Genomic DNA, 23,986 nt, shown 5'->3' with positions numbered 1-23,986 from the left:
TCCTGCCAGTGCATTAACATCAGTAGTGATGAACATTTCAAACTAAACCCCTTAATGTATTGTAAATGCCTGTTATGAATTTCTGCCAGTTTATTCGCAAAATCAACCCGTCTTGGCACTGACCACCACATTAATAAATCAGTTAGGCCTACGTGAACTTATCTTCAGAAGATCATACTTTAATAATTGTTCAAGGTACCCCATTTTACTGCGCCACTGAGTAGGAATATTGTGCCAGATTAGTCGGCCTCTTAGACTCCGAAATAAGCATGTGCGTGTGTACACACTGAAAAATCCACCTTACAAAAAATAGTACCTTTGTGGAAATAAAGTGTTTGTGTGTTTTCTAGACTGACAAATTAACTCCATGAAGTAGAGACAGATTTGAGAACCTCAGGTGATCAAGAAATTTCCCACTTCTAATGAATCCTCTAGCTATGTCTGGGTCACCCAAGTGGTCCCTTCTGTTCACATTTTTCGAATAGACTACACTTGAAATGTGAAAGAACTGAATCTGAGGACAATATCATTTTTTGTGTAAAAGTAGTGTTGGAAACATTTTGTGGATGTTGCTGCAAATTTATGGGAGTGAACCCCACGATATGCCCGTGTGAAGCGGTAGTGGTCTCTCTTTCTTTGGATGTGCTTTGGTTGGGGGGGGGGGGGGCTCGTGTTTTGCCGCGGCTTGTGCCGTGATAGTGTGTTGTTTTCGAAGACAGTTGACAGTAGCGTAGTGCGGCTAGTGCGAGCAGGGAGGAGGAGCAGCAGTGGTTTTGTGATGTGTTAGTATGCGGCACTTTGTCGGTAAACCAGCGTTATATTATTAGTTGGTAACAAAATACATATATCGGTGATTGGACCTCGTTTGCGTGATAAATGCGTCTCCGGACCTATAAAGAAGAAGCCAATTTACAATGGCTACCGAATGGATTACAGCCATTGATAAAAGGTGAATTTCTGTAGATTGTAAGTACTGTATAGTGTTTTGATTCTGACAACGTGATACTGATTGCAGTTGGCACTTTTAATTATCTGTGTTACATTTCAGCATATACATGTATCCTGTTATTACAAACATTGTAGTTTGATTAAGAGAAATAATGACATTTCGTTACCAAAGTTTTGAATGAATTGTGTCAGACACATCTGATTGAATAACGCCATAGAATAGAGGCCCTTCTTGAGAAGCTAAGAGTCGCACTGTTACTCAAGAAATTCCCCAGTTTTTATGGTAACCGAAATTTCATTGTTTGTTCTGATGAATCCAGTCCACATTGTCACATCCTGTTTCTTTAAATTCGTTTTGAATATTATACTTTCATCTACCCCTCAGTCACATGTCTTTAAGACTCATTTTTAATATTATCCTTTCATCAACCCCTTTGTCAGGATAAAATGGTAGCACACGTTGAAGATATTTGTGCAGGCACATTTCTGTCAGGAGATAAACGCATGTCTGTTCGAGTCGATACCTACGGCGTTACAGTCCAGAAAAATATCATCATCCTCACTGCAGTGACAATCTAAAATCTCATTACATTTCATTCACTGGTTCATGTTACTCGCGCCTCTCATATGGGGGTTGTAAAGCGCTATTTTATTGCGTAAGGTTGTTTTAGATAAAATCGATTTGTGGCTCTTGAAGGTGGATGTTATGGACATGTTTTATCATGCGTTTCTCCTTACAGGCTTCCTGAACAACAAGCAACTGTAATTAATTGATTAACCCCATTGGAGCAATGTCGTTCGTGGGAAGTTAATAGTCGGACTTCTCTGAAACACAAGGTTCCTTATCGTATTCAGAAGACCGCGTCTCTGGCCCCTATCGTTAGCTGCACGAATCCATTCCACACCCTCTCACCCTATTTTGTAATATTATGTTCGTATATAGGCGTAGGTCTTTCAATTGATGGCTTCCTTTCGTATTTTCCTACCAAAATTGTGTATGCATTTCTCGTGTCACTGGTGCGTGCTTTGTATCAGTGGCGTTCAAATCCTGTTGTTTGTGAAAGGTTGGCTCCAAATATGATATACAGTGGGTAAAAAAGTATTTTCACACCCCGTTTTGTTGTATTAACTTTACACAAAGAGGAATAAGAATATTGCTACAAAGTACTTTATTCGATAGCTCATTACAAATGACAGAAATTTTAGTAAATGAACACACAAAATTAACGTAACAAGAACACAGTTTCCATGGTCAAATAAGTATTTGCACACTAGCGATTCCAATTGCAGGGCCTCTAATAAATCTGTTGTGTTGAACGGAAAGTTTTGGGTTTTAAAACCTAAAGTAAAACGTCTAGATCTCGTCAACAGAAAAGGAGTTGTCTTTAACCAATACGAAGTCCGTCCCCATGTCAGTTCAATGACGCAGAAAAAAATAAAGGAACTGAATTGGGAAATTTTGGACCACCCGTCATATTCACGGGACTTGGCACCATCCTACTATCATTTATTCAAATCATCGCAAAACCTTTAAATAACGAGAAATTTGTTAGATTCGAAGAGTTTAACGATGGTGTCCTATAGCATATTTTGAATCGCAACTAAGAAGTTTTTACTAAACTTGTGAGACGTTGGGAGACTGTAATAGCAAGCAATAGAGATTATATCATTGATTAAATATTGTAAATATATTTTGAAGACTTTTCATTTGAAAAACGCAAAAACTTTCCGATCAACCCAGTACATTGGTTCACAGGAAAGTATAAATAGAAAAAGACGTAAACAAAGTGTGTCCTAGTAAGAAGCTGAGATTCAGTTTATGATTATACTCAGCTGGTTAATCGTGTCTCTTAAGACGTGTATTACTCATATATCTGCGAGATAGAATCATTTTATTGCGCACTAAATGTCAAAATTGTTGTCAAGTTGGTGAAACGTTGAGCCAGAGTTTCTGTACAGTTCGGTACGTTATTAAGAGAGACGAAGAAAAGGGTATCACGGAGAAGAAACACCGATCAAGCCATCCAAAAATATTTACTACCAGAGAGAAACGACAAATTATAAAACGGGTAGTAATGGGACCTTTTACAAGTGCTCAGACTTTATCTGCTCATATCGCCAGGACATCGGGTAAACATTTTAGTGCTCAAACCATAAGAAACATATCGCACAACGCTTAATTATATAGTAGAACGCCAAGGAAAAATTCTTTCGTAAGTGGAAGAAGCAGTCAAAAGCGGCTGGAGTTATCGTATCGGTCGTGAAACCCCGCGAACGGGAACTGGGGTCACCTTCCCCGTAGGAAGTGGCTTTGTTTTACATCAGGTGCCAGGATTAAGATTGCATGGAGCTGTTCCTTCACGTTGTTGGCCTGGTTCTTACTTTACCTGCGAATAAATATGAGATATTTATTGTGTGAAAATGGTAAAAAAGTAAACATTTCTAAGTAACTTGCTGCGTTATTCTTTGTGACCGAAATTAAGGAAGGTATATCATCTAGGGATGGAAAATATTGAGTGATTGATAATTTATGATTGGTCAGAACGATGTGGCGTGTAGTGAATTTCGAATGTTTGCCCGTCCAATTCAAGAATATAATTAATGTTTCTGTGATTACTACTTATTTTAGCTGTTACTTTTATTTCGGGCCTACGATTGATTCCTAAAGCTGAAAAGAACTCGGCGATATTTTTTATAAATATTTATATTTATTGCTTGATCACTCTGAAATTATTTTCTCTCTTCGAACTTCCTGGATTATGCAGTTTTCCGAAGGAATGAATCGTTTAGATATTTAGTAGGCTCCCTTTGACAGAAAATTAGTCCGTTGCAAGTCCTGTACTCCCATACAAGCAATTCAACTTTAAAACGTGGATAAACGTCCCTACACCGACAGAGATCCGAACCAACGGTCCTAATTTTCGAGTTGTACGCGTCGTATACCGCAATGCCGCGTACTTCTTGCATCACGTAATAAAGCCCTGTTTTCTGGGAGGATAGTGCACAAGTTGGCTTGAAGTTCAATACGAAATCAGTTTAACGCAGAAGGGATTTTAGCACACAAGTACTACGCGACTAAAATTACCACCAAGTGGCGGCCATGCTTCAGATTCCTTTGTTGTTGAATCCCCTCGTGCAGATTTTGCAGTGCAGCATGAAGAGTACGCACTTTTCCTGTCAGAATTTTCTAGAAGTATTTTTTTCGGCGTCCCATAAGCCAGTATTATCCGCGGCGCCAGAACCTAGAAGAACATCATAAAGAAATAAACAGTTTCATTATTTCGTTATGAGGATTGTGGATTATTGTCTTGTAAGATGTGACGTCTTTCGTCTTGTTGATGGTTCAGTACGGTTTATTTTAAGAGAACCTCGGGCGAATAACTCATACTTTAATCTGTATCGTAGATAAATGATACGACGCACTTGTAGGTTCATCTTTCCTTCGGAGTAAAGTATTTCCGTAGCCCCTTGTTCCGTTTGCCTGCAGCATAACAATGCAAATATAACCATTGTGCGTGCTGTAGGATTTAACGTCTAAGTACAATATTACACGAGCAAAAATTCCAGGAGCATTGTTTATGTTCTCTTTCGCAAGTAGCTGTTATGCTCGCTGCTAGTGAAGGGTAGCTTGAGGGCTGTAGCTTCCTGCGTAGCTCCTGTAGTGTGCTGCAACTCAATTACCTGGTACGTGAAGCGAGTTTGCATAACCCACAGGGACTGGCAGATAAATTTGTAACGTTGGCGGTAGCGGCAACCGCCCTTACTGTGGCGGTAAGGAAGGGATGAAATGTAGTGTTACGTTTAGTCACTGTAATGAAATATGGATTCTTGAGTTAAGCATTAATTTAACGCATGATCCGGATGTGGCGTCATTAGCATGGCCGTCTCTCCTTTTCAGTGTACTGTACAGTTGTTGATACGTAACTAACTATGGAACAGAGTTCTTCTTGAGAAGCTAATGGTTGTACAGTTCGTCAATAATATCTCAGACTTTTATTTAACCAGAAGGTTCATTACCGTGTTCATAACAGCCCGCCACTGGTTCATATCCTTATTCACGCAGTCCCCACTTTATTTCTTAAAATAAATGTTAATATTATTCTCCCATCTACGTCTGAGTCTTACAAACTGCTTCTTCCTTCAGGTTCCGAAGTTGATACATGAATTAGGGAAGAAAGTGCAAGTTTCAGACGGCAATCATGCTTAGTTATTTTATCACATACGTTTGTTTGGGTGTTCTGTCTGCAGAAGACATCGTCATAGAGGGTGCGTACTTCGACTGTTAAAGTTGGATTAAAGTGTTCCACTTGTTCTCTACAGTCACCACGGGAGCAACACCATTCACGTTGTCTAAGAATGTATAAAATAGTGGAGTGAAGGAAATGCGAAGCAGAATATACTTATAAATTATCAACTCTTTATATCACAGCGGTAACTATATATACCACGTGCTTGAACATTTTATAACTTCACATATAATGATATGGGTTTTTTGGATGATTCTCAAAATAAACAGCGTTAACCAGTTGACCTTCATTAAAGATGGTCTTCTGGGTCTAGGCTTATATGTGGGTACCAACGTTTTGGATGACCGTGCTGCATTCATCTTCATCTCTAAAACGTTGGCACCCACCTGTAAGCCCACAAGGCGTCACAACCCGGATGACCACCGTCGACATATTCACCGCTTTGAGAACCTCAGATTCCATTGGTCTTTGCCGTTGTTTTCTTTGAGGTAGGAACAGGCAGAGTTTTCAGATATCATTTAGAAGAACTTCGTGCTTTGGAGAGTTAACAAGGTTCCTTCCATCTCATTCTGTAGGTGATCCGTCATTCTCAGGCATATTAATCGGGTTTCGATGGGAAGTATGAGACCTGGCCTCAGTATCAACTGCAACGATAGATAAAAATTTCCCCTCGGCGTTTGTCTTATTGCTCTCTGCCCTGAAGCACTTGAACTATAAACGTTTTACACAGATGTGATACTATTCCTTTACTCGGAGAGATTCCAGCTTATCTGAACATTTTAAACTTGTAGTAGGAAAGCCCTTTGAGTTAAGCAAAGAGGTTATCGTATTATTTTTTTCTGTTTCTCAGTAAATAAGGCAAGGAAGGAACTTCAAACGATATTTTCCCCAACTCCTTGAAAGAAGAAGTGGACTATTATACGTATATGAAAGCAAATTGGGAGAATGGAAGTATGAAAATAATGATGAATTCTTGATTCGTTCTCTGATGGAAGAAAAGATTGTTTAACATTTTATTTCCCTCTTTTCTTGTTATTTTTGCCTACTTCTTTGTGTCTACAAGTAAACTTGAGATGAATAATATTCTACATTATTTCCGTGTCACTGAAAACAAGCAAGATATCATTCCGTTCTTACGTCAGAATATTTTACCTTGGCAACCGATGAGCAGTACCCCCACCTTTTCTGTTACTCCCATTACTGTTTCGTGCAAAATTGCCCTAAATTCATGGAGACGACTTGGAATTCCATATTTAGGGCCACTGGCTTTAGAAAATAGAGAACTTTTCGCCTCATGCTATTAGCTCATAATGATTAAACATATATTAACTACCCTGGGTTATTTCGCCTTGTAGTCTGGCAGAAGTTTACCGACTTTTCAGAGTTGCTTGTTGCCTCCATCATCAGGGAGGCAGCATGCACATCTGAAACGTTGGTAAATTTCTAATCCTACACGGCGCAACATCCCAGAAGACAGCCATCTTTATATTTGCCGCCGTGAGAACCTGAAATCTCACCGGATATACTACCTGTGTGTGCAGCATACTTAAGTGAAAGTAGAGTCTGTTCTAGTACCTTTAGTGAGAAACATAACGGAAGGCAGTATTTACATTAATTTTAAGTTATGTGACTTTGATTGGTTTGGCTTGTAGAAAGTAGAAGTGAAAGAATTTTTATGGTGGTTTCGAATCTCTGGGTCCCGTAATACAGATTGTTTGGTCTCTTACGTGCATCATTTTGCGAATAGCACTTACAGTGTTGAATTTCCGTCTGAACAGTTCTGAATATGTAATTTTTCATCAGAACATTTGTGTTTATTTTTATTGTATCGACACGCATTTCCTTTGTAAAGTAATAAAAGGAGAGTCAGTTCGTAAAACTGGTATAAATATTGCTAAGTGAATCAGTTTTTACGTACAGGTATTGCAATGTTTGTTGCAACATGTATAATTTAATCTTAAAACATCCACGGCGCATGGATGTTCACACAATGTATAGCCAAGGAATTCGTGTTTATGCGTTCACCCTGTTTGTCAGTTCGTGCCGAATGATAATGAATTGGCGAGGCAAATAGTAGTAATCGATAAACTGGTATGTTTATTTTATTACGTTTAAGTAATTTTAATCTGTTCATGATGTGTATTTGATTATCGTAGTTAATTTATCAGTTAAACTGAACTTGTTTCATCATGTAACGGATAATTGAGAAATGGATGGGTTTATAATGTTTCAATTAATATGCGATATTTTCTTCAGTGGGATTTTCACTGCTGAGCCGACGTTATGTTTGTGATTACCTGTTACTAGTTCCGTAGTACGAATCGATTAATTATTTTTGTTAACTATATATCCTCAGTGGTGGAGTGGGGCATCGTATATTTCCTCTTATGTAATTGAAGTGCAATTTTTCTGTAGTAATAAAAAACGAGTTCGCGGTGGGTTCCTATGGCTGTCTATAATCAGATTTGTAAGTCACGTGTCTAAATATGTTAATTTTACTAGACGTCTGTTGTAATGTTTTCTGTTTGCCTGCGAGGCTCATAGTGACGTAGAGATTGACACACACCAACTCAGAAGTTTACGCCAAAGTCGTTGCTTGTATGGTGTCACAACGACCCTAAACTAAAATGTAACGAATTTAGCACTAAAGGCTTTCCAACTTAGAAATGCCAGAAACATAAATGTATTTATGAACTTGGCCAATGTTGATTCATAATTGTGGCAGTTAATGAGTTCTACTTTAAAGATACGTGTAGCAAGTGTTCTAGAAGGATGGTCGGGGAGAGGACACAAGGATAACGGGAATACGAGATTTATCATGTAACAACGTTCCGTTCATGTTTTTACAACCCGTATTCGTGTCGCTGCTACGATCAATACTTATTACTTATGCATGAAGTAAAGATTAAAATAAAATGTTCCGAATTTTGTTATGTCAGGATGACACCGGTATCCAACGGTTACGAAAGGGAACTTCTGTCCAATCTACCAACAGCTGTTTAATACGATATTATAAACGACGTAGTTGACAGCGGTGGTTGAAGACTGACTTAGGATTTGCTGGTTCGAATCTCGCGTGGGACGTTCTTCATCGGAACAACTAATTTCAGGTCCATTGACATAACATCTGATATCTGATATGTTGGTAAAAGTCTTAGTTCAGTAATCGGATAACAGTGAAAGCATGATTAATCTATCCATCTCTCTGGATGTTTATCTTTTTATCCACTACTGATATAATAGTCAATGTCCGTCAGGCTTGACTGTAGGAGTGCTCCGTTCTTACGATGCGGAAAAAATGCAGATCAAGTTATGGCTGTTCTGGTAACAAGAAATTAGGAATTTAATGCAAGTTGTTGACACTCCGATTATGGTTAAAATCGGAGAAAATTAACGGGTACTCAGCCGTGAATCTTCTTGGGGAGTCCTCGAACAGCCGTGCTACCGAGTGGGGGAGTCTCGTGAGCATTCCCCCATGATGACTTTATCCCTCAGCCAGGCAGGAATCGGAAACCCATCTACGCGATACCACTCAGTTTCTGATGTCCGTGGCGCAATTCACGGCGAAGGTCAAACGTAAAAAACTGCCAAAACGCGCCGTAATTGTTACTTTCTTGTCATGTGCAAGCAAATCAGGTCAGCGGTTAACAAAATATGTGTTTCTTAACTAATTAACTAACCAGCCAACTACATCGCGTGACTCGTGGAACGTAAAGTTCGAGTCTGACATCGACAGACAGAAAACCGATCGAAATAGATTGTGGTTCTGCATTTTATTTATGTGGAAGGGGAGAGAGGGGAAATTCATATTTATTCACCACATTTCTGAGTTGTATAACCCATCAATCAAGACGTTTTCGATGTTTAAAAATAAGCACGCCAGTCAAAACCTTGTTGAGGTATTGCATAATGCTGCAGGGAGTTACAGCACAGAGCGTAGTGCTGTCTGGAGATAGGGAGATGGTCTCTTGGACACAAACCCAGTCCGCTACGGGTGTGCAATGAGATAATGGCTGAGATAGCAAACATTTCACTTCGGCTGCTCTTCCTACCTACCCAGCCTGCTCTGTACAGTCTATTGTAAAAAGCGAAATGTTGTTAGTTGAATTTGCAGAATATACGACTTTGTAATTCCAGCATTTGCTGTGATTCCACCACTGGCAGAACTTGTCACTTGTCGCCAGACATGTTATATGTGACGGTACATGTGCTTATACGTATCATGTAGTGGGTTGCGTATACATTTTAAAAACAATCGAAGTAATTCGATTTGCAGTGTTTTCTCACATCAAGACATTTTACAACACACAGTTTTGACGCAATCTGTCTCACAAAAGGACCTAACGAATGTGCACGAAATTAATGCATGTAGGGGTTAGCCATTTGTCTTTCCCGCGATTGAGATTGAGAACTGCTGGACGGATTTGAATTAAATCTGGTATTATCTTTGCACCATTGGAGGCTGCCTTAACTCGTACGTACCCTCTGATTTCTTGCAGTTAGTAATGGCGGAGGAACAAACTTGTGAGGTGGAATCGACGCCACTGCCATAGAATGATGTGCGATTATAGATTTTCGAAAAAATACATAACTCATAATTCTTTATGTAATGTAAAACGACAGGATTAAATAGTAGATTAATTTTTGGGCCAACTAGGATTCGATCTAATGAAAATTGCGCATGAATTAATTCCGCTACCACAGAACTAACTCGAATTTGACACGAACAAAATTGGGACTACCAGTGCCATCAGCGGGAGATATTGGAAATGGACGAAATTAAAACATGAAGTTTCCACCAATATAATGTGCTTCATATCATGTCCGCAGCTTCGTTCATTCCAGAGTTGTAATTTCGTTAAATCGTGACCTAATTGTGAATTGCTCTGAATTTAACTAACCAATCAACCAACCGGTCAGTAATGCATCAGACAAGTCACTTACTCACACCATGCAGTTGACAGCCATTCAAGTGATATTTACGGTCACTTATAGAACCTGAGGTTTCATCATCATCATTATCAAAAATACTGGCAGCTTTTATTGATCCATTTTACATCTTCGCACTTAACTTTCGTGCTATTGATTTTAATTGGTGTGGGGACGAGTAACCGGTTCTTGTGAATACAGTAATGTCCGAAAGAATTTTTCGTCTCTCTTTGAGACATTTATAAACACATTTCTACTAAAGTCTTTATATGAGAACGACATGTCTGTCGTTTTATTACTGGGTGAGATTGCTCCAAACGCAGTGACGATGGGAAGGAAAGATGTGTTTACCCCATAGAGTGTGAGAGGAAGTCTGGTTAGATGACTTAGGAACTGTAACACGTATCATCAAGCCACGTGGCCTCCTTCATCGACCTGACTTGTAATTTGGAGTTTAGAGGTTAACACATGTGCGTCTGTGAATTCCTGCCCAGAACGTTGTGTCTTGTAGGGATGGTGGAATAAATAAAGTTATATTTTACTTTTTCTCGTCAATTTGTCACGTATCCCCTACCTCCCGAATTTAATTACAGTACAAGCTGTTGAAGGAAAGAGAGATAGAAGCCGTACGACAGGACAGATGCCTTTATTGTTCTTTTTCAACGATATTCGTGTTCATTTATTGCAAATTTATCTTTTCCGTTGTCGACAGAGGCTTTCAACATTTCAGTTAGCAACACTGCGTGGAATCACAACCTCTGATATTAACAAAACCGGTCATTGGACAAAATTTTAGAGAAGTGGAAAAGAAAACTTGCGAGACCTCGACGTAGATGGGAAGAAACGTAATGACATAGTTTATGAGAGTGCCGGTTGGATTCAGGATAATACTAGTGGCGGGTTCTTGTGACCATGGTAATGAACGTTCGGGTTTCATAAAAGAAGTGGAATTTCTGAACCAATTGAACGACCATCAGCTTCTCAAAAACTGTTTTGCTCCACGGAGTTAGACGACAGTCCATATATTACATAACATACTTTCTGTTTCATTAAATATAAGTTACTCCTTGACGAAGTATGTTTGAAATAAGGGTTTTAGATGTTGCTAAGGTGTATGATGTGCCCATATTTTGTCTGAGTAACTTTTATGAGAAACTCGTTAACATTTATTGTACACTGCCCATTGGGTATGTCAATTCGTGGATACATTAAGTGGTTCTGAACAAGAAACATGAAGACGGTCGAACCGACAGCTAGGTATGCCCACTCGTGAACGCACAAACTTCAATTTGTCGGGAAACCTTGGCATAGATGGGAGGCTAGTATTAAAACAGGTCCTTAAGAAATCGGATATAAGGATTTATCTGGCTGTCTTTTGTTAAATCTGTAATGAACCGTCCGGTTCCATGGAAGGCGAACAAATTGAGTATTAGATTTTAAAGGACTTTGTTCTGTGCAGGTCTTTGCGTTATTGTTTGCAATTTTTCATGAGCAGTTCTAATGACTGTAAGCCCGTCCGCTAATCGATTAATCGTCTCCTGCAGGCCGAGTGACCGAAATCACAAGGATGTGGACGTGATATCCCTCAGGCTGAAACGAGTGGAACTGCTGGACCGTCTTCCCACCTCTGTGTTACAGCAACTTGCCTTCTACGGCTACTACGAAGACCTGGAGAAAGGAGTAACTTGTAAGTACAGAATATGGTTTCTTTGCCGTCTGCTGTTTAACGACGTTGTATGAACTATTTTGGTTTCTGATGTCGCATCAGACAATAGTTAGGCATAAAAAAAACAGGTTAGGAAATTTCCGACCTTTTCGAATGGTGCCAGTGTAATCATTGCTGGTTGGGGTCTATGACCTTTGTGTGGACGGTGTTCCTGGTGCCTGTCCGGCAGGGAGATGGCGTCATCACGAAGGAATTTTCCGGCGATTTCCCACTTGGTTGCACGGTGCTCTAAGACGGGTTTTCACCCTTTTCGCTGGCGTACCACTAATTCTAATTTAACACATTACATTCATGACTAACCAAATGCGTTCAGGGAAAACTTATTTACGTTAATATTAGCTTTTGATTTTCTTACTTAGTTCGCGCACCACTCAACATTGGCTGGCGTACCATGGGTTCAGAAACTCTGCTCCAAGAGGATTTGTTCCGTGTCAGTGTTGTCGTGTTCACATTTCATATTTGTGTGGTTTTCTTGTTTGGACCTGTTCTTGCGCATTCGCGTTCAAGTAAAAATTTATTTTCTTTGTATCATGTTTTTAAAAATATTGTGTATTTTCTGGGCACTTTGGGGTCGCTATATTTGAATATTTTGTATCGACTTCGCTTTTTTACTGTCGGTGTGTCCGGAGATTCTGGTCTGTAGAAGACGGCAGCGTTTGAACTGAAAGATCAAAATGGAATACCGTAAGAGAACGGGAATTTAATAGTAATTGATAAAAAGGGAGGCTACAGAAGGGAAGAAAGACGAAAAGAATTTCAAAGAAAACGTGGGTTTACAAGTAGAGAGAGGGATACATGCAGTATTCACCTTCACATTGAAACATGGCGCAGGTTTCTTTCCTTATGTAAGGAACACCTTTCTCTAGGTCTCGAACTCAAAGAACAAATCCAACTAATATCGAAGGCTGTCTTGTATCATTACCATTTCTACTCTGCACCACAGGTGCTGACATTTTCTGTCGTGGGTTTCTTCACTTTATACAGGTAGTGTATGCATGAGTGACATAATTTACATTAAGCTCTAAACCACGACTCACAAATCTTCATTTGCCTTTTATTTGTTGCACTATTGTATTTCTGGCAGTTCTTAATCTCAGCTTCAGCAAGCTTTTTTACGTTATTAAGTGGTTACTGATATTTATTCCGATCTTAAGTAAATGGAAATAAGTGTATGAATGAATGAATATATGCAATGCTAAGAGTCGTGTAGACTTCCAGGAGTGTTGTAATTTCTGTAAACTTAACTCAGGTTTTTGGCGATTATGTAACAGCCTATGACAATAGTTGGTCCATAACACACACCTTGTTAAACACTGTCGTGTAATCTGAGGTGCGTTTATTTTAAGTAGGTTCTGCCGCCTCTTACATTACCCATTGTCTAAAGTAACTTAGACGGACAGTTATCTCACATTTAAAAACTCAAAGATTTTTGGTTTCTAAGGGTAAGAATGTTTATCTATCATAGTTTGTGAAGAACATAAAACTGAGGTATGTAGAGTATATGCTGGCCTTCGAATGAAGCAGTCTTCTTGTCGACTGCATTCGTGGTATTAAAATAAAGCTCTGTACTTTGAATGAAGAACATAACACACATTTGAAAGTACGAAGGAAGATGATAATTTGCAAGTGAGACGAATTAAGCGCGAAATGGAGGATGGCACATAACGAGGAAGTTCCTAATTTGTTGAATTGTCGCTTTGTTGTCAGAGCAATTAAGACAGCCATGACGGGCTGGATCTTTTAACTCGGAAATCTCCACAAGATGTTGGTGGACGAACTTGGAGAGTGGCCGCATTTAAGAGGAAAGACGCACGAAGGAAATAAACGTTACATGTATCTTATAGTTGGATTGAAATGGTTAAAGGAAGCGTCCAGTGGCAGATGCCGATACGAGTGGTATTGGACCTTCGGGATGTATTACAGTACAATGATGATAACTTAAATATTGATATGTTTACTGGAAATAAAACAGGGAAGCGACGTGCTGGCATTTCTGATAAACGGACTGATATGAGAACTTGTCATCAAACTATCTGATAAAAGTTACTACATGTTTCGCTTCACGCACAATAGGACTGCAGTTTCAAAAGGAATTGCCTTTAGAAACATGTTATATTCTTGGAAATATTTACAGATTTCCGAAAACCTCTTTTATATAATAACTAAGACAATTCTCCAGGAAACCTAAGTCGAAGGCTTTCTTTCAAAGTTTTGCTGTTTGAAAGAAGGAAGCCGGCTTAGCTTGGTCAACGAAATGTCTGAATATGGTATAGACAAAAAGGGTTTGATCTCTGACAGGGTCTGGGGCCAACCCAGCCTCTTATTTCATGGATAGCTTGGATCCTCTCCCGGGGTAAAGTCCGGCCTGGGCGTGTAGTGGGACAGCTTATTACTGTCTGAGAGAAAAATGTTTTCAGTGGGTCTAACATGAGAATGATTCTAAGGCGTCATTTGTGATTTTCTGGGTTGTGATGCCGTGTAACCTTGCAGGTTATTAACATCCTTTCAGAGAAACGTGTCGCCTTCATATTCAGTCTTTATTTCTGTTTACAGATTGCTTATAGCATTAGCTGACATTAATTTAGTATTTATTCAGTGATAATTAACAGTTTCCAAACAATAAGCATTTTATTTACACGAAAGTAATTCGTAGGACGTTGTTTGTTCATAGCTAGACTCCCGCAATTTTGTCTGTCACTGCTTCGTGTTTAAATTCACACACCGGTAAGCATTCAAACAATTTATTTCTACGAAACTAACCTGGAGGACGAAGATAGTCCACTTTTTGTTCTGAATTACAGTGGCAGGGTTTATTTCTGTGCGTATCATAATTAGATCAATGCGCTATGTTGGCAGGGGCACCCATGTGCGTTTGTTTACAATAGATTTAGCTGCAAGAGAGGAAATAGAATTGAACTTTATCTACTCCACGTTATGTACCTACGTGCTCTACGACACTGTTCACGACTGTGTGTACGTGTTTGTCGAATGACTGATGCAGTTCTCAAATGTGCAGAATGTCCCATTTCACAAGTGCTGGTCGCTTTTAGAAGTACTTGTAAAGGAGATAAATGTATGAAAGGTATAAAGGAAATGAAGGAAAGGTCATGAGAGAAGATACGAAATAAAATCTTTCTTGTTAAATGTCAGTGGGTATTTTCCACTAGTAATGAATGCGATGTTTTTGGAAATAATTCTGAAATTTTAAACTACCATAAGTTGACAGTTCAGTGTTTCAGGTTTCGAAACGCAGACGAACGAAGAGATTAATGTTTTGATTTATTGAATTACAGCAAGTACTTTATGGATTTGTTCTGCCTTCCGGCCACTTTATTAATATTTCAAAATTTTAGAATTTCGGAGTAGGCCTAAACTAATTATTTTGAACTCTTATAGACCTACTAGGAATTTAATATTCTTTTAATTTTGTTTCTAGACATAATCGTAGCAATATTTTTAGGACTTCAAATTATGTAATGAATTAAGTTATGTTACTTTCCTCGCGTCCAGTCATAAAACGTTAATATTGATGGAAGGGGTTATATAAAATACGTACTTCACTGTAAGTTTAATAAAAACCCTAATTCTTTTTTAATGAGAAGATTAAAATGTAAACACTGGCACACATAAAACTGTCAAGTATAGCTTTATAATAACATTTTTATTTAACTAAATGTGTTCTGCCTCAATCCTATGAAATCTCGGGAGTTCCATTATCGTAAAACTTTCTAACCTAAAAAGAAAATTATTAAACGTTATTAAGTATTATGACAGAGTAACATGATGTGATAGACAAAAACGTTGTGATGGTTCTTTTACATGTAATGTTCAGATGTTACATTTTATTTATCCAAAATCGCGGACGAGTGGTTATCAATCCTGGTTCGTACTCAGGAGGTCACGGGATTAAATATCGGCCCAAAGAGAGGCTATCCTGCCAGATTCTTATGTTTTACCTCAGTCCTTCCATGCTAAATACCTTATCCATTAATGGTCTTTATCATTCGACGCTATAGTCCGAGTCATTGACTGCGTCGTTAAGTAAAACACAAATAATCAAAAATAAAATCGGGTTGTATAAAACAAAGGTAGTAGTTGCAAAGGCGGCTAGCTTCTGGGTTGTTACGTCGTGTAGGCTGGTAGAAGTATCATCGCTCTGATGATGGAGGCAGAAAGCACATCCGAAACGTCGATAAACTACTTGACTTCACGGCACAACTACTCAGAAGAGAGTCGGCTTCATACTTTACGCCTTGAGAACCTGAAATCTTACGACAGTGGGCACTTTTGTTGGCGAACGCACCCAAAAAAGGTCGAAATGTAATAATCTTCTGTCTGAGAAACGTGCTCGATGTACGATACCTCTCGATATGATTCAGTGTTCTTATTTTCACGAAGCAGCACCTAGTTCTAATGCAGTAAGTAACTTTACTACCTGAAGAAACATGATTCTGCTGTCTTATCTGTCTTATACGTCTCTGTCGTTGCTGCAGCTTTGCATTGATTTCTCTTCACTTGCATTTCCGATACAAATTTCATTTGCAAACCCTTTGGGTTCATAGCCGAAGTGAAGTACGAATACAGTAGACTCCTGATTATCAGGGTTGCGGATTAACCGGTGTCTATCTCTTTTAAAGGAAAATTTAAAATTAATCTAGAAGTTAAACAGAAGAAACTGAAAGAAAATAGTTCGGGAGAGAACAGTCTTAGGAAAATGATTTTATATACATGGAGGGCGAGAGAGAGAGAGATAAAGAAACACGGAAAGAAAGGAGAGTTGACGGATACAAGTGTAAGCTCATTGAGGAGAAGAGAAACGAAGTGAAAAATGAGACAAGAATACGGGAGAAGGAAAGTGAAGGGAATGTATTGTCGGCGTAAGAATATAATTAATTTCAAATAACGTGCTTGGATTTAATTAAAATATTTATTGTTGTACATTGCGCTCTTCTTCCAGTAAGTCATCAGAATTCCCTCTTCCTACTCGTTTGCTTTAACCCAACTTAACCACATCTAGCAGCGCCGCGTCATGAAGGGGGCGAGGTTAAGATGGATCACTTTGTTGAAGACGAGGGAGTAGGGTGAACAAGTGAACCGAAAATCGCAGGAGCTATAAAGGTCAAAAGTTGAGTGGCCGAAAGCAGAGTTTCTGGGAATGTTGGCACTCAAAACGAAAGACGAAAATCCGAATCAACTAATTAAGTACTCTCTGTGCATTTTATGTAAACAGATCAGAAGTCTTGTTTGATGGGAGGAAAGGATAATTCGAAGACCGTTTTCCTCAGCTACCCATCCTAGAGGTTGGATTGCACGCAAAGTTTTGAGAATAAAGTACCTTCTACATTTTTATCTCATAGTATAGAACTTGGTGTTCATTCTTATTTGTTTCACACTTAATTATCTGTCCAGTGGAATTTAAACTTTTAGCCTATTAGTTACAGAACTTCTGTGCGGTTTCTTTATGCAATCTCTTTCTTATCAGGCACAGTTAAATCCTACGTCGACTGTTACTTAAGACATTTTGTGAAGTTTGAGACAATTTAAATGGATCGTGTTCTTTGTAACTGCAGGAAGGGATACTTTTCGTAAACATCCGGTTCGTTACAGGGAAGATTTATGAGCTACAAGAAGGAAGAAGGTTGCTTATTTTGAGCCCAGGAATAACTTAGTGTGGTTAACAGAAGTGAAACAAGACGTTAGCAAATCGACACCGAGCGTCACGACCCCTGTTGTCACGAGGTCGACTCTAGATTCATGGTACCAGAGAAACGACGCACGATGCTGTCAAAGCGACGCCAACTCAAAACATCAAACCAAGCCTAGAAACGCCACTGTAAGCGAAATGGCACTACGCGACTACAATTGTCTCTACGCCGACATTAGACTCCAAATTTAGAGTAGACTGTCCTAGGTCGGCTTAGTCATTTGTCGCCATGGTGGCTCCCGAATTAGCACTGCGGATGGTCTCTTATTATTTAATAAGTCGGTCCCTACCGCAAAGAAAACATTTTATCATTACGAAGATCAATTTGTTAACTCTGTTTAAGGAAATAATCGCTGTTTAAAATGTGAATTATACGAAACATATAAATGTTTAGACTTAATAGATATGTGCCACGGTTGCTGGCTAGGATGTGAGAAAAATGGGCAACAGAAATTAATTTTTATATGTCAGAAAGCCAGTAAACGTGTAAGCTTTGCCGTCCTAGACGGCAGCTTGCTTTTCCTGTACAGTTGGAATTAAATGTTTATTCGATCAGCAAACATGAGCTACAGTATCTGCGTCAGTACTGTGATTCAAAATACGCGAGATGTGTTATTACTGTGTGTTATGATAATAAGCCTCATCTCCACGTATCTTGACTGCGTGGTGCTTAGACACAGGGCACATTTTGTTTAAACCGAAACGCGTGTTTTTTCCGCTCCAGTTTACCAACGGACGAACAAAATGAGGATGGGAATATCAAAGCGAACAGATAACGTTTGTGTTTTACAGCATGGCTTTTATACCGAGCTACTGTTCGTCTCATCGGCTTATGAACTGATTGGCTTTACCGTGACAGTGACATTGGTAACCTGTATTTGTGTGCGGTACCCATTTTCCACATTAGTGGTTCCCTATAATGTCAAATATTCTTTAGGAAACCCGGTTATAATTGAATTCTGCATTGTGCATCACCAAACGCAGCGACAGGTGGACACTTCATTGCGCAAACACGAACTGCTCGTTGGAGTGATTTGCATTGACCGTAATGCAGGTGAAAAACGGGGTCAGACGCACATAGTATTTGAAGGTCAGATGCCACTTCAAAGAATATTTATTAACTGCACAGTGCAGGGGTCAGTGGTGGTTTTGCGGTGACGGTGATGGGTTTTCGCGTTTCATAAGGGATTTACCGTTAGCCCGCGTTAACTATCTACTAATAGAGGACCCAAATCCACATATGCCATAGTCAAAATCCACTTAAAATTACTGTTTTACTTTACATTTATATTATCATGTCATTTAAATTTGTGAGCTCCTTAGTCTTTACCGGAAGATAACCAAATAGGAGTAATATAATTTTTGTGCGAGGTTATGTAATTTGTTACCTTATTACACTTGTTAATTATAAACACCAAAGTTTCCTGAGCAAGTACTCACATATTTATTTAAAACAATGTAAAAATAATTTTAGATTTGAGGTTCTCATGGCGGCGATTATGAATGTGCTGTCTTCTAGGTTATTGCCGTGTTGTGTTACGGCTGAACAACCCACAGGACAGCCATCTCAAAACATGATTTAATTACTCATACGCGTGTTCTAACACGTCCGCGTGCGTCTGAGGCACAGAGCACCTCACACCCGGCGTCTTCATTTCTCATTCATTGGCGTTGTTATGCACAGTAATATGTAGATAACGTGTTTATGCCCTTCCTTTGTAATATTCAGGAAGTTGGGATTTGAAGAAAGATGCCGATGTACCGCCGAAAGCCAATAACGAGAACCACTCCACTTACCATTGTGTTCATTCTGTGCTCGGTTGTTTTCTCGAGTTGTCAGATCTCTTCGGAAACTTCCGATCTTATACCACAGCAACTCGAGTTATTTTAGTCTTTTCCTTTTTTTCAATACTTTCCCGGTTTATTCACTTTCCTTGTGTTCGCACCGTGAAAGAGGAAGGGCCTTGTATAAATTCAATCTTTCCTCTGCTCGTATTTCTGTGTCTTTCAGAAGATAACGCAATATTTTTTATTTCCTTTGAGATATTATATAAGTATGGCTTCTACTCTTACTGCACTTTAAATATAATTGTGATCCCGACCTCTTTGAAACATTTATACAAGTATGTAATAAAAATCGAAGACGTTATTTTGTTTGTTAAGAAATTTGAAGACATCGTAACAGCCTTTATGATTGTTTCTGGCCGCGACATATACAGGCCCTTAGTCTGCGGCTTCTTACCGTGGTTCGTTCCTAGGGCACTCCATGTGGGATTTGTGTTGGACGAAGTTATACTGGGACGAGTTTTTCCTTTTATCTGTCATTATTACTCCATCGCTGCTCCACATGTCGTCATTTATCATCTGGGGGGTGGAGGGTGGAAAAAAGACCTGTTAGCGGCCGCATTTTCACAGTGACGTAGCCTAACCCCATCGCAGCAACAGCAACAAAAAAAAAAGACCCTGTATTTGTCGTCAGATAACATGGCAATTATAACGCGTCGTTAGATTTGGAATTACTGCCGTGTTCGCAGGCCAGTGAAGTTAGATTCGTAAAAACTGTATCCCAGTGCACTAAACATCCTTGGTAATTTAACGACTTTGTTGCAACTCAAAAGGTTGGCGTTATGGTTTCGAAAAATACCACAGGTGTTCTTCCACCATACATGTAAATGGCGCCACAAAGTAACGAACTCGGTTCCATAAACTATGAATCTGTCACGTGACAAACCACTCAGGCGTAATACGACCGTTGATGACGTAAGCGACGAAGTTTGGTCCGGAGAATGATAATTGCACTGAAGAAATGCAAATGAGAATGATGATAACAGAGCTAAATGACACATTTCTTGCTGAGGTACAGAAATGTACTCGTTCTGGTTTCCACGGCAACCCTCGGTGCATGACAGACGTGTCGTGACATCGATTTCATAGGGAGGTAATTGGAACGTTATTCATCCTGCAAAGAAGACCGGCGTGGAAGGTGAGAAAAAGTTTGAAGGGCCTGCTGCACGATGTATCATCGCTCGGAGCAATTGGTTACCGCTAGGTACGTCATATGATTGTTCACAAAATGTGAGAGATGAGTGAGGTTTTAGAAATTCTTTGTCCTGGTCGTCTGAGTTGTGCGGTGTGTAGTCTTGTAGATGGTTACTGTCGTTTCAGCCTGAGATATTACACCCAACTGTAAATCTTTATTAGCCTTAATGTAGATATAAACGTTCCCACCCAATGCCACGTTTTTCCTGGCCAAAATAAAAATATATTTATAATTATAATAATGGGGTGAAATTGGTCTTTGTCTCTGCAGCCCCAAAAGGAGCCTGTTTAACCACTTTTAATTGGGAGAGGTGAATGATGTGTGAAGAAGAAGACCAAAGTTCTCGTTAGATATCTGCCTCAGTGCCATTGCCCTGGGAATGGATTCTGTGAGAATTCGACGACTAACAGTCTGAACTGTGGATTAATCTTGGGTCAGTCAGTTCAATTAACATCCTTACCTTATATTCCTTTAAGACAGATAATAATAATATTCTCCCATCTAAACCTACTTCTCCCAAATACGGCATTTCTATGATGTTCACAGTCGAAAATTATGTATGTATTTCTGTTTATCCTTTGTGTTCGAGATTTTTACTCATCTTGCTTTAATGACTGTGGCAATACGTTGTGAGGATTGCGAAAAATGAAGTTTCTCATCACGTAATTTTTTCCTGTCTCCTATTCCTTAAATTTTCCGGGACTGTGATATAGGCGTGTCTGGAATTATGAATGTAGTAGTTTTAAAGTTGGTCATGAGCCTGTTTGCTTCACGGAGATGTCAGCTGTTACTACGAGAACAAATTTCTGTGAGTGAAAAGCATAATAATATATGAAGTCTCAAGAAGAGCCACGGATTTTACAATAAACTTGTTCCTGGATGCAGCTACACATGTGGTGACTGTTTATAGATAACGTATTGATTTTGAAAACACACAGCTCGTACCTGCCGACATAGTTTCATATAGTAAAGATTATATTCACCTTAAAACAGCGTGAAAATAATAGAACGCTTCACTGTGTCTTGCTACATAAAAGAGTTTGACTCTGTATGAAAAACAGTATTGAGTTTACTTTACTGTACTTCACAGTGATGTTTGCTTAGTTGGGAATTTTCCCCAAAAACCAGAGCTGTGAGATGTTAAGAAAATCACATTTTTTACGCATCCGAACGAGTTAGTTCCCAACTCATACTGGAATCTAGGAGATGTTTGTGGAAATTTAAATCTGGAAAGATATAGCAGAAATAAGGAAGGAAGATGTAGGGACAGGAGCTGGTGGAAAGAAAATGAGCTGTTTATGGAAGGAAGCTCTCGGCTGCTTGTGTAATTGAGACAGGGATGAGTTAAATAGAAAACCGGAAAAAGTTGTGTGCCCTGAAATATTTGAGCGTTATTTTCCAAAGGTATGATCGCGGGATGAAGGACCGCGTACAATTTAATTAGCCCCTTAAAACTCGGTGGTAACTGTGTGCACTACTTGGTTTAACTCTTTATTTTGTTCTTATGAGTACCGCATAATTAAACAGGATTATTTCCTTAAACAGAATTCACTAGTTGATCTTTGTAATGGAGGCATGTTGTGTTTTCATTGCGGTAATGGCTGAAAACGTAAGTAATATTTAGTTGAGCTCCGGCTTCAAAGGGTTGGACACGAAACTTCTTAATCGTGTTTCTATTACTTTTACAGTTTCAGTTGGTAGAAACTTGTGATTCCATGAAGGGAGCATCTTTCCTTCAGGTTTTCCGACTAAAATTATATATGCAGTTCTTATCTCTCTCTCATGCATTTTACATGCCCAACTTATATCGACCTCCTTGATTTCATTGGATTAAACCCGGGTGTCCATAACAAAATATCGTCTCGAGAAGGTTCCCTGAATAGAAGGAATCTATGGCGCTTTTATAAATTGCGTTATTAGTAGTCGAAATATGTTCTCTTATTGTCACTATTACTCTAAACGTATCTTCTAACATCTCCAAAATCTTATACTTTTATTTCGTGTCATTAACACAATTATAACGGAAATTAACATGAAACTGTTTCGCCCAGCATATCATAATGCAACCCACGTTTATCTCAACATTCACAGCAACATAACTGTACACATTGTTTTGTATGTCTTGAAGTACAATATCTTTCATCCACATAGATGCTTCTCTTCGCATTAAACCAAACTGGTAATTAATTTTGGTGAAGCTTGCAAAGTTTGTGTTCTGTAGCACGTTTAGGCAACCCACATAACGTTACTGCACAATGTGTTGCATGGCAGTGTAGAGCAGGCGTACGTCACAGTTGCGGCGGTCGCAATTCAGTAACAGTTTCAGAGCGCCTCTTGGAACTCTGTTGATTGTTGAACGATGATATATCGAATGAAAGTCCAGCTTTACACCGCATGTAGATTTTAGATTGTGGTTCTTTAGGTTATATTCTTGTAGGTTATTACCAACGTCTTTATTAGTAAAAACTTACTAGACTACAGGTCAGCTAGGTGAAATGGAAACGACTGAGAGCCAGGCGATCGTGCTGTGTCGTAAACCAAACTTAATCTTAACCCTTTAAAGAACAACGATACTTATATTTACCGCATGTTTTCTCACTCATTAACTCTGTATTTTGCCCACAGACTGTATTTATTTTTTATGTTGTTTTTCGGGTTGTGACGCTGTGTGGATTTCTAAGTAGATACCAACGTTGAGGATAAAAATACAATGAGCCCACTCCTTCGGCTTTTTTGTCCTGTGAGGTGAATGGGGCCGACCTCGGGCCTTGGGTCAGGGCCGATTGAACAATTAGTGCCAGACTTTTTAGAGGCCTTGCAGTTGGAATCGCTGGTGTGCAAATACTTATTTGGCCATGGAATCTGTGCTTTTGTTACGTTATTTGTTGTGTGTTCATTTATTAAGATTTCTATCAGAATACATTGCTTTCATTTGTAATAAGCTATCGATTACCAAGGGCAGTAGTGGCACCAAGAAATAGAACCTTTCTCCTTTTGGTTTGTCTGAAGTGGCGATACAGTTTAACTGTCACCACACATTTTAGCCCTGATGACGAAGACAGTACGTTTCTCCGAAACACTAGCATCTACCTACGAGTTCTTGTTATCCATCTGAAGCCTAACGTGTTGTGTGATACTTGCAGCTACTTTGAAATGGCATACTTTGTTACCAGATGCAGCACGCAACTGTTATTTTATATTTTTCATAAAGATATTAACAACATACAGTTTCATACCTCCAAGCTTGTTAGCGCTTAATTGCAATTGTCACGGATCTCGTGGTAAAGTTAAAATAGCCTAACACTTAGCACGAGTTATTATTCTCTGTTGTTCTTCTGTTCTGGACAGAATGAGACAAAGGCACGTATGGGATAAAGGAAATGAAGAAACAA

General features: G+C 39.1%; 1 protein-coding gene across 1 annotated transcript in view; it reads left to right on the top strand.

Annotated features, from left to right (window-relative positions):
- Window positions 1-701: 701 nt before the first annotated feature.
- Epac (Exchange protein directly activated by cAMP) overlaps window positions 702-23,986 on the top strand; it is a 70,540-nt gene continuing 47,255 nt past the window's right edge. Inside the window, exons 1-2 of the mRNA XM_022077652.2 lie at window positions 702-949; window positions 11,669-11,811. Of these exons, the coding sequence (XP_021933344.1) occupies window positions 915-949; window positions 11,669-11,811 (178 nt within the window). The 5' untranslated portion in view covers window positions 702-914. The remainder of the gene's footprint in view (window positions 950-11,668; window positions 11,812-23,986) is intronic.

Source organism: Zootermopsis nevadensis, unplaced genomic scaffold (genome assembly GCF_977971745.1).
Source record: "Zootermopsis nevadensis isolate Lab colony 2312 unplaced genomic scaffold, Znev_1.0 Znev_ptg000027l, whole genome shotgun sequence".
NCBI classification, from domain to species: domain Eukaryota; kingdom Metazoa; phylum Arthropoda; class Insecta; order Blattodea; family Termopsidae; genus Zootermopsis; species Zootermopsis nevadensis.
Note: the sequence above shows the minus strand (reverse complement) of the source record. Positions and strands in the feature narration are given on the sequence as shown.